Source organism: Dermacentor andersoni, chromosome 5, assembly GCF_023375885.2.
Source record: "Dermacentor andersoni chromosome 5, qqDerAnde1_hic_scaffold, whole genome shotgun sequence".
NCBI classification, from domain to species: domain Eukaryota; kingdom Metazoa; phylum Arthropoda; class Arachnida; order Ixodida; family Ixodidae; genus Dermacentor; species Dermacentor andersoni.
In genome coordinates, this window is record NC_092818.1 from 89,298,957 (window position 1) to 89,313,043 (window position 14,087).

Here is a 14,087-nt window from a genome sequence, read left to right on the forward strand (position 1 = left end):
CGCAGATGACGTTACAATTCGCGTTTCTCTCTCGCTTCGCACGGCCAGTACCCATGTACAACGGAATGTATCGGTATATCGTAAACTAGCGTGGTCGAATCGAAAACCACGAGGTCACCTCATACGATCGTCGTCATAGTCCTCATCTTGCTGCCGTCGTCACACACACACACTGGGTTCACACATATAAATGCAGGTCTTACGAAAAAAAGAAAACGTTTCTTGATGTGAAAATGCTTCCCGGCAACTGAAAGGGTGCTTGATAGTCGGCTATCCGCAAAACGCTTCACGGAACATTGATCTGCACAGTGCGTGAGATCCAGCGCCAGCCTGCGTGAAAGCATCCCGTTCATTGTATAGAAATAATTGGTGATGATCCTTTCATGATCTTAAAGGAAAAAGCCGACGCAAGTGTTTGTACAAAGCTCGGATACACCAGAGCATATAGAAACAATCAGGTATGGAGAAGAAATTGCGCCAGATATATGGAAACGTATGCACAGCATTCGGTATGTGTCGAACGGTGCAAGACAGCTAGAACATCTAGCTAGAACACCCTTACGCAGCTCTGCTGTCCTTGATGTATAAAGTCGCCAAGATTAGCGTAAGACTGGGACGATATTTTTCTTTCCCTGCCTACTGTTCTACATATCTGCGTGCTTCAGTTTTATGCATTTGTTGAAACAACGTCATTCAGAGTGTTTTTCAAGCGGTTGCGAAAGAACTTGCTGTAGGTATAGGTCGGTGCACGCAATTTATGTGCTAATTTTGTAATTCTTAGCGTCTCTACGCGCTTGTTCTGTTCAGTAACACACTTGTGTTTATCTGCACTTTATTTGCTTTTGCAGAATGGTTATGATGTGCCAATTTGATGTTCTTACTTTGAAATTTCAGCTGGGAACTCCTTTGAAACCTAATTTCGTTGTCACAATAATGATTGAGCTGACATTGTATATCAGCACATGCAAAACGTGAATTAACAGAACGTTTTCACGAGTAGGATATTTGCGCTAAAATGAGGAAGCATGGGATCGTGCAACAAGCAATTTATATTGAACAGTGCTTTTAACTATTGCCCATAAATGGTTGTCGAACTTACTCGGAAGTTTCAGAAATGTGTTTCGAAAGCTCCTAAGTTCACTGCACGCAGAGGTTAAAACCTTGATAGCGAACCACCATTATTGATTCGTACCTCTGAGGGAGGCAGCGGTTGTCCCAAGCTGAAGATGGGTAAACTTCGGTTACCCTTTCATTCGTTATGGTCAGGATAATTACAAGCTTCAGGTCCGGGATGCTGCAAAAAAACAAGTCATCTGTCATCTATCCTATAATGGAACTTTTGTATGGCACCTGGCAATACTAATGCGACGTTCTACACATGTTAAAGCGTTAAGTATTTTTTTTTTTACTTTTTACACAAACCACGCGAATCCTGACACATAACGTACATACTTTGTGAGCCGTGGAAACTCCTACAATAATTTTTTTGAAATGTTTGAGAAAGCTCGTTTGGAACAAACGGAAACGAACATGTGCCCTTAATATAATAATGACGCCATGTGAAAGTATGACTGAAAAGGTAGGCGCACGCATCACTTATCAGGCAGCACTAAAATTGCGATGACTGGCGATAAAATTGGCTAGTAGTGTTTAGTAGCAGCTGGTCTTAGCACGGTCCCTGAGTTTACACGTAAACAGCTTCTTGGGCTGGGGTGTTACCAGTTTGGTATCGATTTCTTGGCCACATAGCAGACACTGTCTATGGGTCAGCTGACGTTTGTAAAATGCTTTGCATCATGGCATCAGCTTTCCATCAGATGCCGGATGTCATCAACCGAGTATGAAATCAGCGCCACAGTATTCTTGTCAGCATGCGGCGAATAGAGTGCTGCTTTACAGAGTCACGTGCGTTGACGAAGCTTGTGAACATTTCGTGAGCGCTGGGACAACGTTTCTTGTCAGGGAATTCACATATGAACATTGTGAGCGATAACTTCTATGAAAGATGCGATAGCAGCCACGCAGCAAACCGAACGGCAAAATTCTACTCAATGCACGAGCTGATCTACCGGCGGCCAATAAAGCACAAAGTGGAGCTTTACCTCATGCTTCAGAGCTCTCACAAGCGTTGTATTTAGACCTCTAGCCAATCACTCTGCTTTTAACGTGTTCGCTGGAATCAAACAGTACTCTTTAGAGTATTTGATGAATACCTACACATTGATGGTTATGAGTAAGGCGGGTCCTGTGACGCGGACGTAAATGTGCGGCGGACGGAAGTGCAAAACCACTTGCTCTATGCCCTGAAGAGAAGGAAGCGTTAGGAGGAGAACATCTAAAACAATCAAGTGAGCAAATGCTGATCATACGATGGCTCTGCATTAAAAAAATCACCCCCCAAGACACATTCCTTTAGTGCGTGCAGACATGAAGCTTAGTTGTCCTCAGCACCAGGGGTTCTGCGGGTTCAATCTCTGGAAAAAGTAACTGTTACACTTTTATGTTTCAGACCTGCTGACGCAAACCTCAATTTCTCTGGTTTTGTTATCTTATTTCTAGCTCCATTGTCAAGTAGTGGAAGAATGTACTGAGTGTAGCTTTTGAAGGATAAGGGCGGCGCTACTTTTTGTTACTTCAAAGTAGTTTCTCTAACCTGGTTAAACCATTCTATTTCTTCGAGATCTTATTTGATACGGATTTGGATAAACGTACAATTAGACGTACTGCATAACATGGATGCATTCACTCCTGCGTTGACTAGATAGTTTCTCTACCAAAGAGACACTGTTTGCCTTGCTAGGTTAGTCAGCATGGCCTTGGTCTTTGCTCACTAAGCTTAACATCTACCATCGAATTTCGACCAGTTGCCTTCACCCAAAAAGATCACGTTCTCGTGACGCTTGAGGCAGAAAGAACGTTCCCATCCGCGCCAAGGTCTGTGAGTGGTGCCGCTGGCTAACACTCCCAGGGTTCTACTAGGTAGCATAAATACCCTAAGAAGTTGATGGGGAAACGGCGCCGCGGAAGCTCGATTTGCAGAGCATCGCACGCGAAATGCAAAGGTTGTGGGATTTTTCCCCACCTGCAGCAAGTTGTTTTTTCATCCGCTTTCATTTCCATTAATTTATCGTTTCTTTATTTAATTTATTGAGCACAAGTAATTTCCCTGTGTGGTCCTTGCTGTCGGTGTTTCTTGGCTTCCGATGATATTGACACGTGTACTTATCTTTATCGGGCGACCATGTTTCGCCGCCTAACAAATGTTATCGCACAGCGCAGGATGCGCCTGCATGTAAAAGAAGTTTCTGGAATGTTATCGATGGTTCCGTCCACTGTCTTTCATCGCAACTTGTGTAATCTTGTGTATGCGCGACGCGAATAGTGTAGAACTTTGTGGAAGACACGCGGATCCCAGCGGTTAATCTTGAACATTCGACGACTGATCTATAAAAGCCTACGCGCTTGACCCGCTGATCAGATTTTCGACGATCACCGACCGTGTTCGCCGCTATCGTTGTGCTATAAGTGTAGCCTGTATTTGTGGGCACAGGTTCACCCAATAAAAGTTAGTTTTGTCTCACACAGTATTGCTACTGTGTTCTTGAACGTTACCACAACGTGACATCTGGTGGAGGTGCTTTTTGTTCATGTACCAGACGCCCCCGACAAGGCGTGATCCAAACCCGGACCGCAAAGAGAACACCAACGTAGTCCCGGACCATCGAGCAAGCCGCCGTCTTCAACAGCTGCCCCCGAAGCATGAACTTCTACCTGAGAAGACCAAGAAGATTGTTGCCAAGGCAACCCCAATGGCAGCTCCAGCGTCACCCATCGTGCTGCAGCAGCCCAGGGAACCACCGACGTTCCGCGGTTCCACATTTGAGGACCCGGAAACCTGGCTTGAAACGTATGAGAGGGTCGCTGCTTTTAACAGCTGGAACAGCGACGACAAACTACGACATGTCTTCCTCGCATCGGAAGACGCTGCCAGGACGTGGTTCGAGAACCGAGAAGCCACCTTAACGACGTGGGACCTGTTCCAAAGTGGCTTCCTGCAGACCTTCACAAGCGTCGTACGCCGAGAACGAGCCCAAGCACTACTAGAAACCAGAGTGCAGCTGCCTGAAGAAACCACCGCGATCTTTACAGAAGAAATGAGCCGCCTATTCCGCCACGCCGACCCGGAAATGTCCGAGGAAAAGAAAGTCCGCCTACTGATGCGTGGTGTAAAGGAGGAACTTTTCGCCGGAATGGTACGGAGCCCACCGAATACCGTCGCCGAGTTTCTTTGCGACGCCACCGGTATCGAGAAGACACTGGAAATGCGGAACCCGCAATTCAACCACCGCACGAACTCGACAAACTACGCCGGAGTTGCGTCACTGGCCACCGACGACCTTCGCGAGACTATCCGAGCGGTCGTGCGGGAGGAACTACAGAAGATGTTGCCTTTATCACAGCCTCAAGTGTCTTCGATTGCCGATGTCGTGCGCGAGGAGCTCCAACAACAACTTGGAGTAGGCCCTGAATCGCCGCAGCCTCAGCCGCAAGCTATGACATACGCCGCTGTAGCCCACCGTCACGTTCCCCCTCCTCGCCCACGGCAGGGCCCAGTGACGACACAGTTCCGTCGTCCACCACCACCCAGGCCGCCAGCACGCCAAGCCGTCACCTCACGCGGCGTTCCAAAGAAGACTGACGTTTGGCGTGGCCCCGACCACCGTCCGCTTTGCTATCACTGCGGAGAAGCCGGGCACATCTACCGCCGATGCTCATACCGGGAGATGGGACTCCGAGGGTGCGCCGTTAACGCGCCGCTACCACAGACTGGCGAACGACCTCGCGATATCGCCGACTACCTCGCTGCCACTCAGTGAAGCCCTCGACGACCATCCCGTTCGCCGTCACCAGGCCGTTACCTGTCGCCGCAGGGCCGGCCATACACCGGCCCAGCCGGGGGCCGCTCTGCGAGCCCATATCCGGAAAAATAAAAGCAGCAACCGATCGAGGAGCGGTTGCTGTTCGTCGAACTGGCGAAGATCCTCCGCCGCCGACGAAGACGATGAAGGGACCATCTCGACGACATAACGACACGCCGCCGTCCCGACAAAGTCAGGAAGCCAAGACTACACCGACGAAAGACGACTTGCCGACGCGACGTTCCAGCTTCAGTTTAACAAGAAGAGGCCGTGATCCAACGCCAAGACCTAACTGCAACGCCAGACAAAGAACCACCGACCTCGACGTGCTTCTCGACGGCCACGCAGTTACCGCCTTAGTGGACACAGGGGCTGATTACTCCGTAATGAGTGGACACATCGCCGCCCAGTTGAAGAACGTTAAGACGGCATGGGAAGGCCCTCAAATTCGGACCGCTGGAGGACACCTCATCACGCCGACTGGAATTTGCATGGCAAGAATAACCATTCATGACCGGACTTACCCTACCACCTTCGTTATCATCCAACAGTGTTCACGAGACGTCATTCTCAGTATGGACTTCCTGAACCAACACGGCGCAATCATCGACCTGAAGTCGAAGTCAATAAGGCTGTCGGAAGATAAAGCGATACCGCCGGAGAGCCCTGGTAGTCACCACGCCTGGAGTGTGCTCTTAGATTACGTGAGCCTCCCGCCTCGCTCCAGCATTGTTATTTCGGTCGGCACCAAAATACCCGCTGACGTAGAAGGTGTCATCGAAGGCGACCAACGTCTACTGCTAGACCGGGAAATTTGCGTTGCAAGAGGGATCGTTCGACTGCATGGAGGGAAAACTGAAGTGTTGCTGACAAACTTCAGCCAGGAGTTCAAGCACATCAACAAGGGCACGACGATCGCGTACATCGAGGAAATTTGTCTGTTCGATCGCGTACATCGAGGAAATTTGTTTGTCCTCTCGGATTCCGCCGCATCTACCCCGACGACCATGGTTCCCGAACCAGATTACGACATTAATCCAAATCTCCCCGTGATTAAGCAACAGCAGCTCAGAAGTCTGCTCCAACGATACAAAGGCTGCTTTTCGACGTCATCGAGGATTCGACAAACACCAGTTGCCAAGCATTGCATAATCACCGAGGAGTGCGCTCGACCACTCCGACAGAGCCCTTACCGAGTTTCGCCGCTAGAACGTGAAGCTATAACAGAACAAGTCGACGAAATGCTGCGCGACGACATCATCCAGCCGTCGAAAAGCCTGTGGGCATCTCCTGTTGTCCTGGTAAAGAAAAAGAACGGAACCCTACGTTTATGCGTCGATTATCGTTGTCTGAACAAGATAACGAAGAAGGACGTATACCCCCACCCACGGATAGACGACGCATTGGATCGGCTCTGGAACGCTAAATACTTCTCGTCGATGGACCTCAAGTTTGTCTATTGGCAAATAGAAGTCGATGAAAGAGATCGCGAAAAGACCGCCTTTATCACCCCAGACGGCCTCTACGAATTGAAGGTTATGTCATTTAGACTCTGCTCGGCGCCTGCAACGTTCCAGGGCGTGATGGACACGGGTTTAGCAGGATTGAAGTGGCAGACGTGTCTTGTTTACTTGGATGACGTCGTTGTCCTCGCCATAAATTTCGACGATCACCTTAGGCGGCTTGCGACAGTATTAGAAGCGATCAAGTCATCAGAGCTCACTCTGAAGCCGGAAAAGTGCCGCTTCGCTTACCGCATGCTTCTGTTTCTTGGCCACGTCATCAGCAAATCTGGAGTTCGCCCCGAACCGCAGAAGACAGCTGCCATCTTAAAGGTCCCACAGCACATCGACAATAAGGTAGTGCGCAGATTCATTGGCATGTGTGCCTACTATAGGCGCTTTGTCAAGCACTTTTCACGCATCGTTGAGCCGCTAGCACACCTAACCAAATGTGATGTCGCGTTCAAGTGGGAAACGCCGCAGACCGACGCCCCCAGTACTTGCGCATTTCGACGAGGACGCCGATACCGAACCCCACACTGACGCCAATAGCCTAGGTGTCGGTGCCGTCCTAGTCCAGAGAAAAGACGGACTTGAACGCGTGATAGCTTACGCTAGCTGGTCGTTGTCAAAAGCGCAAGCCAAATATTCTACAACCGAAAAGAAATGCCTCGGCATCGTTCGGGCTCCAGCAAAATTTCGCCCGTACCTATATGGCAGGCCATTCAAAGTCGTCAGCGACCATCACTCGTTGTGTTGGCTAGCAAATTTAAAGGACTCTTCAGGACGGCTGGCACGGTGCGGCCTAAGACTGCAAGAATATTATATCCCTGTAGCCTACAAGTCGGGACGAAAAAACTCTGATGCCGATTGCCTATCACGCGCCCCCATTTCCTCGCCGCCATAAGATGACGAGGATGATGACACCTTCCTTGGAATATTCAGCTCCGAAGACTTCGCATAACAGCAACAAGCAGACCCCGTGCAAGAAGGCCTCGTCTATTATTTGGAAGTGCACACGAACGTTGTCCCTAGGGCATTTAAGCGTGGATTGTCTTCGTTCACGCTTCAAAACAACCTACTCGAGAAAAAATGGCTGTGGCTTAGCTAAGGTTAAGCCCAGGATGCGAAGCATACTAGCCTTTATTTTAGTTGTTGAACCACTGTTTAGCCTGGTGAACTGCTGTTGCTTGGCTACATTTGGTTCGGCTAGACGAAGAAACAACTCATGCGTTACTCTGCTTCGCCTTCAAGAGTGGAACGCGACAGCGTTCCCGTCGACCCGCGAAGGGGTGTAAGGCAATGGGCTACGGCGCAGCGACTACGCGCCCCGCATTGGACGCGGTGAGCGTCGAGCAACGCAGCGTTCGGCGCGGCAACAAAATGTGCGCCTGAACAAGCGACGCAGGCCTCTCGTTTCTAAGGCAACACCGCATTCACTAGAGGCGCTTTTGTACCGCTTTGAAGCATCGTACTCGTGGCTCAGTGGTAGCGTCTCCGTCTCGCACTCCGGAGACCCTGGTTCGATTCCCACCCAGTCCATCTTGCAAGAGTTGAGCCAAAGCCACGTAGAAACAAGCGCAGCTGCTTATATACCGCCGCGACGCCGCGAGCGACGGCGCGAGTTGGAGCCCCGTTTCTCCTCTGTCGTGACGTCACGGTGTCACGTGGTATGGCATGGGTGACGGTCATTGAAGGCGACACCACCGCGCCTGAGAAGCTGGGTTGAACTCTAGCAATATGCTTCGCATAAAACTTCTCACCAGTCCGCGCCGACTACCTTCTTGTTGTTCCGTCGACGCAGCGTCCAGAGGTACTGCACGCCCTACATGACGATCCCACCGCTGGGCACCTCAGTTTTTCCCGGACGCTATCGAGGATACAAGGTATTACTGGCCGCACCTAACCGCCGATGTCGCCCGTTACGTCAGGACATGCCGAGACTGTTAGTGACGAAAAACACCACCGACAAGGCCAGCGGGATTACTACAGCCGATCAAGCCTCCTTACCGACCTTTTCAGCAGATCGGGATGGACTTCTTGGGACCGTTCCCGACATCAACTTCCGGAAATAAGTGGATCGTCGTGGTGACGGACTATCTCACCCACTTCGCTGAAGCTAAAGGTCTACCGAAAGGCAGCGCAGCCGAAGTGGCGAAATTTTTCGTCGAGAACATCCTGCTGCGACATGGTGCTCCAGAAGTCCTCATCAAAGACAGAGGAACGGCTTTTACAGCAGAGAGCTCACGCAAGCCATTCTGCAATACAGCCCGACAAGTCAAAGGAGGACAACTGCCTACTATCCGCAGACGAATGGTCTCACGGAGCGCCTGAACAAGACCCTCGCCGACATGCTAGCAATGTACGTCGACGTCGAGCACAAGGCGTGGGGATGCGGTCCTGCCGTACGTAACATTCGCTTACAACACGGCGGTGCAAGAAGCAACACAGATCACGCCAATTAAGCTGGTTTACGGCAGGAACCCGATTACGACGCTCGACGACATGCTGCCGCACGTCACTGACGAGGAAAATCTTGACGTCGCTACCGGTCTCCAGCGCGCCGATGAAGCCCGACAGCTCGCCTGCCTGCGGATCAAGACCCAGCAGACGACCGACAGCGGACACTACAACCTCCCACGACGCTTCGTCGAGTACCAGCCCGGTGACCGTGTTTGGGTATGGACACCGATACGCCGTCGAGGGCTCAGTGAGAAGCTACTCCGACGGTATTTCGGACCCTACAAGGTCATCCGACGTATTGGCGCTCTGGACTATGAGGTCGTGCCAGACGGCATTTCGCATTCACAGCGGCGCCGCGCACGATCAGAAGTGGTCCACGTGGTCCGCCTTAAACCCTTTTACGGACGCTGACGAACTTCCTTATTTTTGTTTCCTTTGCTACGAGTGCTTTTAACGCGACAGCGTTAAGGAGCTCGTGTTGCAGAAAAGTCGCTGTCGTCGGCGTCAGCGCCGTTGACCGTGAGCGATAAATACCAGAAGGCACGTCATAAATCAAAAACATCTTGCAAGATGGGCTGGTGGGAATCGAACCAGGGTCTCCGGAGTGTGAAATGGAGACGCTACCGCTCGGCCACGAGTTCGCTCCTTCAAAACGGGACAAAATCGCCTCTAGTGAATGCGGTGTTGCCTTAGAAACGTGCCGTAGAAAGTTATACTGCGGTATATATCGGTAATTATGACCATGTAACTTACAGAAGTCGCAGTTTCACGAGTAGCGAAGTGCGTTTCCGCTACATTTCTTTTGCGCACACGCAGAGCCATCTTGCGGCAAACACAGAAGACCCCCTCCTCTCAATGTACGGCGCTGCCCCGACACGTGGGGCGCCACTCCCCCCATGATCGCGTCCGCCTACATGGCGCGTCGGGGCCCGGCTATCTGTGCCGATCGCGACGTTTGGCTGGCGTAGCGCGTTTGAGTAGGCGGTGCGAACGGGGTGCGATAACGCTATCGCATTCCAGTCTTGAAGGCGAATGTTAAGCGTCCTCCAAATTTTTGTTTATTACTTTCGTTTGTTTGCAGCATCGGGTCGATGCTATTTAAGAGGGGGATAATGACACGTGTACTTATCTTTATCGGGCGACCACGTTTCGCCGCCTAACAAATGTTATCGCACAGCGCAGGACGCGCCTGCATGTAAAAGAAGTTTCTGGAATGTTATCGATGGTTCCGTCCACTGTCTTTCACCGCAACTTGTGTAATCTGATTGCATGTTTGCGCGACGCGAATAGTGTAGAACTTTGTGGAAGACACGCGGGTCCCAAGCGGTTAATCTGGAACATTCGACGACTGATCTATAAAAGCCGACGCGCTTGACCCGGTGATCAGATTTTCGGCGATCGCCGACCGTGTTCGCCGCTATCGTTGTGCTATAAGTGTAGCCTCTTTTTGTGGGCACAGGTTCGCCCAATAAAAGTAACTTTTGTCTTACACAGTATTACTACTGAGTTCTTCAACGTTACCTCCACGTGACAATATGACCATTGTATTTTGGAGCTTAATGTACTTCATCGTTTGTTGCTAATCATATATAGCGTAGAACAGTCCAATACGTTTTCGAAATTGCAGGCATACGTTTGTTGTTGCCCCTAATCGTTCACACAGTGAATTAGATTGGAGAGATTATGTATACGTGTCTGACTTCCCGCTAAGTGAGCATCGATTCATCTTTTGTGAATAAATTTAGTTGTTGAAGAATCCACGATGATGTTGAGTATACCAGGTGTCCTTTTTTGGGCTATACAGAATTAAAAAATACGGACACCTGCCGCAGATAGCAAAATTCTAGTCCTTCAGCTGGATTACTCTAAAACATGGTCATTACTTGCACGTAAAATTGAAATAGTAATGTGCTATCTAACAAAAATTGACTAGTCAACGTTTAAATGATTGCTTGACTACGGGTATTGCTATTTACCAATTGTAGCAAGGTGAGGTTGCAAGCGTATCCACTTTGAATGAAATATCAGGAGGGCACCAGTATCGATATGTCCATTCCCAAAGTGTGCGACGAAATAAACGGGCCTTTCATTTTCTTTTATGCTTCAAGGAATAAAATTGTGGTTTTTTAAAAGGTTAGTGGAACAACAGTGCGTTTTAACAAGAAGCTTCATTGCGCATTTCAACACCCTTGTGAGCCTCAGAATTCGATCCAAGTGGATACGGCTAGCACACTCGCCTGCAACATTACGTAAATTACTGTACGTTCAGTAAAGGAAATAATACAAGGGTAGTTAGATCATTTTTGTCAATTAGTGGATTATGCTTCTTCATTTCTCGTGCGACTTATGTCCCGCCACGTCGAAAATCCAGCTCAAAATCTACAATAAGCACGTTCACTACAGACGATATTCAAAATTCTATACGCTCTAAAAAAAGCACCCGGTAATCAGGCGTGGTTATTCTGTTCCTAACCAGGCAATACATCGATGTCTTCAAATAGATTTTATGGCGATAGAAATTATATGGACATTCCAGGAACATTTCTGCCATCTCAATCGGCATCACCGTGATGCTTCGTATAAAGTTCCAGGGCGAAGCATCGTTGCCACGCGCCGTATAATGTGTGTGCAAGTGAAAGCTTGCGAGGGTGAGCCGACGATGGTGGCTCATGCGCAAGGTGTCGGTGGGAGGGGAGCGAAGAGGGGGGGGAGAGGGCGTTCTACTCTGTCGGCTGCTGCGTATGGCGTGACCCCGCGGGTCCTATCTTGAAAAAGGTCTGCGATGCGGACAGAGTGTGCCACGTGCTGATAGTTTCGTGCGCGATGTCTTTTCGCCGCTTAGTTCGCGTAGAAGCGAGAGGCAGCACGAAGGTCGATTCGATCGCTGCTACTGGTGCGCGTGCTCACACCACCGTTTTGACAGCGAGTGTCTGCGCTCTTCGATGTGTTCATGCTTGCTTCTACGCGCTGACACCATGATTGTTAATTTAGTTGTTAAACGAATGTTTCCAAGTTTATACGACCGATGAATCTAGAATCCTTACTTCGTACAGCTATCTACTCAACTGCTATCACAACCGACGCTTCGCCTTTCTGGCGAAGCTGCCACAGTTTTTTGTTTAGATGCAAAATATGTTTTAAGGGCTTTGAACTTTATTCCAAGTGCAGCAAATAATATTACGAATATTTCTTTCTCTAGACGATACCATTGTGGGAGAGGTGGGCGGGAAATTTTCAGCACCGTATGTAATTTGTCAACTGTAGGAATTTAATGCAGAGTACCGCACACCAATGTGCAATCACTGCTTTACATTGATGAAAAAAATATTTATTTTCTCGCCAGTGTCCCACGCTAATTATGCGCCGCTAGTCAAACATTGTAACTCGGTAAACCCTGAAAAGATATTTGCGCAGAAGTTCAGCTCAGCTAGAAAGCTTTAATAGAAATGTCCCATACCGGTTCAGCACCCCAAGGTACTGCCTATATGTAAACAGTGGGAAGGGGCCTGGATTGAAGGCAAAGAAGTTCTGTATTTTGCCCTGATCCACGCCAGTGTTCCGCAATATCTTGGAAAATTCCTGCACGGCAGAGAAAAATGAACAGCACTTAATGAACATGCGATGTCCAAGAAGTTCATTGTGCTAAGTTAGATAACGGCTTTGTATGAGTACCTTAGTTGAATAGCAGTCGCGTGCCCGCGGTCAAGATTTCGCTTGCTCTAAATGCGGTAGTCACATGAACGTATTACGTAACCTCGGCCACAAGAGGACTGTTAGGAAACTGGGGATGAGGTAGGGCCATGCGCCAAGTCCGCTAAAGGTGAAACACTGAAAGAATGCTCCAAACTAGGACCAGTAGACAGGTTTAAAGATTTAAATTCGATTTAAGAATATGCGAATGACATGTACTTATACAGAAACAAGGTAATGTTGTTTGCCGCCGCCTGGAGATACACTATCTGTTGCAATCCGCCTACATAAATAACTAGTATTAATTATGTGATTATCAAACATTATAACTAGATGAAAAGTGTAAGTGAGAAAATTGTAGGCCAAGATGAAGAACTCCGATACAGCTTTCTGTTGCTCAATACGTGCTACATAAAAATGTTCTTCCGAACGTGAAAGAAGCCCGCGAATACACGCAATCTCCCTCGAGGGCCTAGTCGCGCGGCAACTTCATTTATTATAGTTGATTAATTCGGACTAATTATCTAATTAGAGGAAACGTAAAAATAATCTGAGTATCTCCGAGTGACGGCAAGCAATATCACCTTGTTTCTGTCCAGCTACGTGCCATGTGCTTAAATTCTCAGCTGAAGTGCTGAGAATTTGTCAGAAACCACCAGATACGGTGGTTATCAATGCCTTGCGCTACCCGCCGTGGTTGCTCAGTGGCTATGGTGTTAGGCTGCTGAGCACGAGGTCGCGGGATCGAATCCCGGCCACGGCGGCCGCATTTCGATGGGGGCGAAATGCGAAAACACCCGTGTACTTAGATTTAGGTGCACGTTAAAGAACCCCAGGTGGTCGAAATTTCCGGAGTCCCCCACTACGGCGTGCCTCATAATCAGTAAGTGGTTTTGGCACGTAAAACCCCATAATTTTTAATGCCCTGCGCTGCTTTGGCCAAACAGAAGCTGTAATAAGTAATTGTTTTATTTCGCTGTACTATCTGTAAAACACAATGTCTTCACTGCTTGTGCTAAAGCGCGTACGAATGGCGCATGCAATTAGGACAGTTATACTATGATAGGTTGAAAATCCGGACTGCTTGTGTCAAGAAAGAGATAGCAGGTCAGCTGGAAACATTCTGCAAGTCACCAAACGAGTACTCTTACTGCTGCGCGGACATGTCTCTGGGCAAAGGTGAGCTTAGTCTGTGCGTCATTGCACACGTCACGTCTCTGAATTGAGGATTTTACGCGGTGTTTTGGGGCTCGAGGTGCCTTCCCGCGCCTCGTCCCCCAAGCTCGCGCGTTGTGCTTAGCTCGATCTCCGGCAACCGCCGCCTTAACCACAACATCGCGGACACGGCTAGCGCGCCGCAGCTAATTTCCTGTGCAAACCGTGCATCTCCGTCCTAAGGTCGATTCTCTCCGCGAGAAGGCGTCACCGGTAGGACGGTCTGGCGGTCTAGTTGGTTCATAGCTTTGGACGTTTCTTATACCTGCGGGAAAAAACGTGGACAGAAGAAAGAAAC

The 14,087-nt window shown here is 49.2% G+C and overlaps 1 protein-coding gene across 1 annotated transcript in view; it reads right to left on the reverse strand.

Moving 5' to 3' along the window:
• Positions 1–14,087, reverse strand: part of LOC129384886 (uncharacterized) — a 39,829-nt gene that overhangs the window by 13,914 nt on the left and 11,828 nt on the right. The window contains exons 4-5 of the mRNA XM_072288335.1: positions 12,342–12,463; positions 1,174–1,294 (exon numbers count right to left, since the gene is read on the reverse strand). Coding sequence (XP_072144436.1) covers positions 1,174–1,294; positions 12,342–12,463 — 243 coding nt within the window. The remainder of the gene's footprint in view (positions 1–1,173; positions 1,295–12,341; positions 12,464–14,087) is intronic.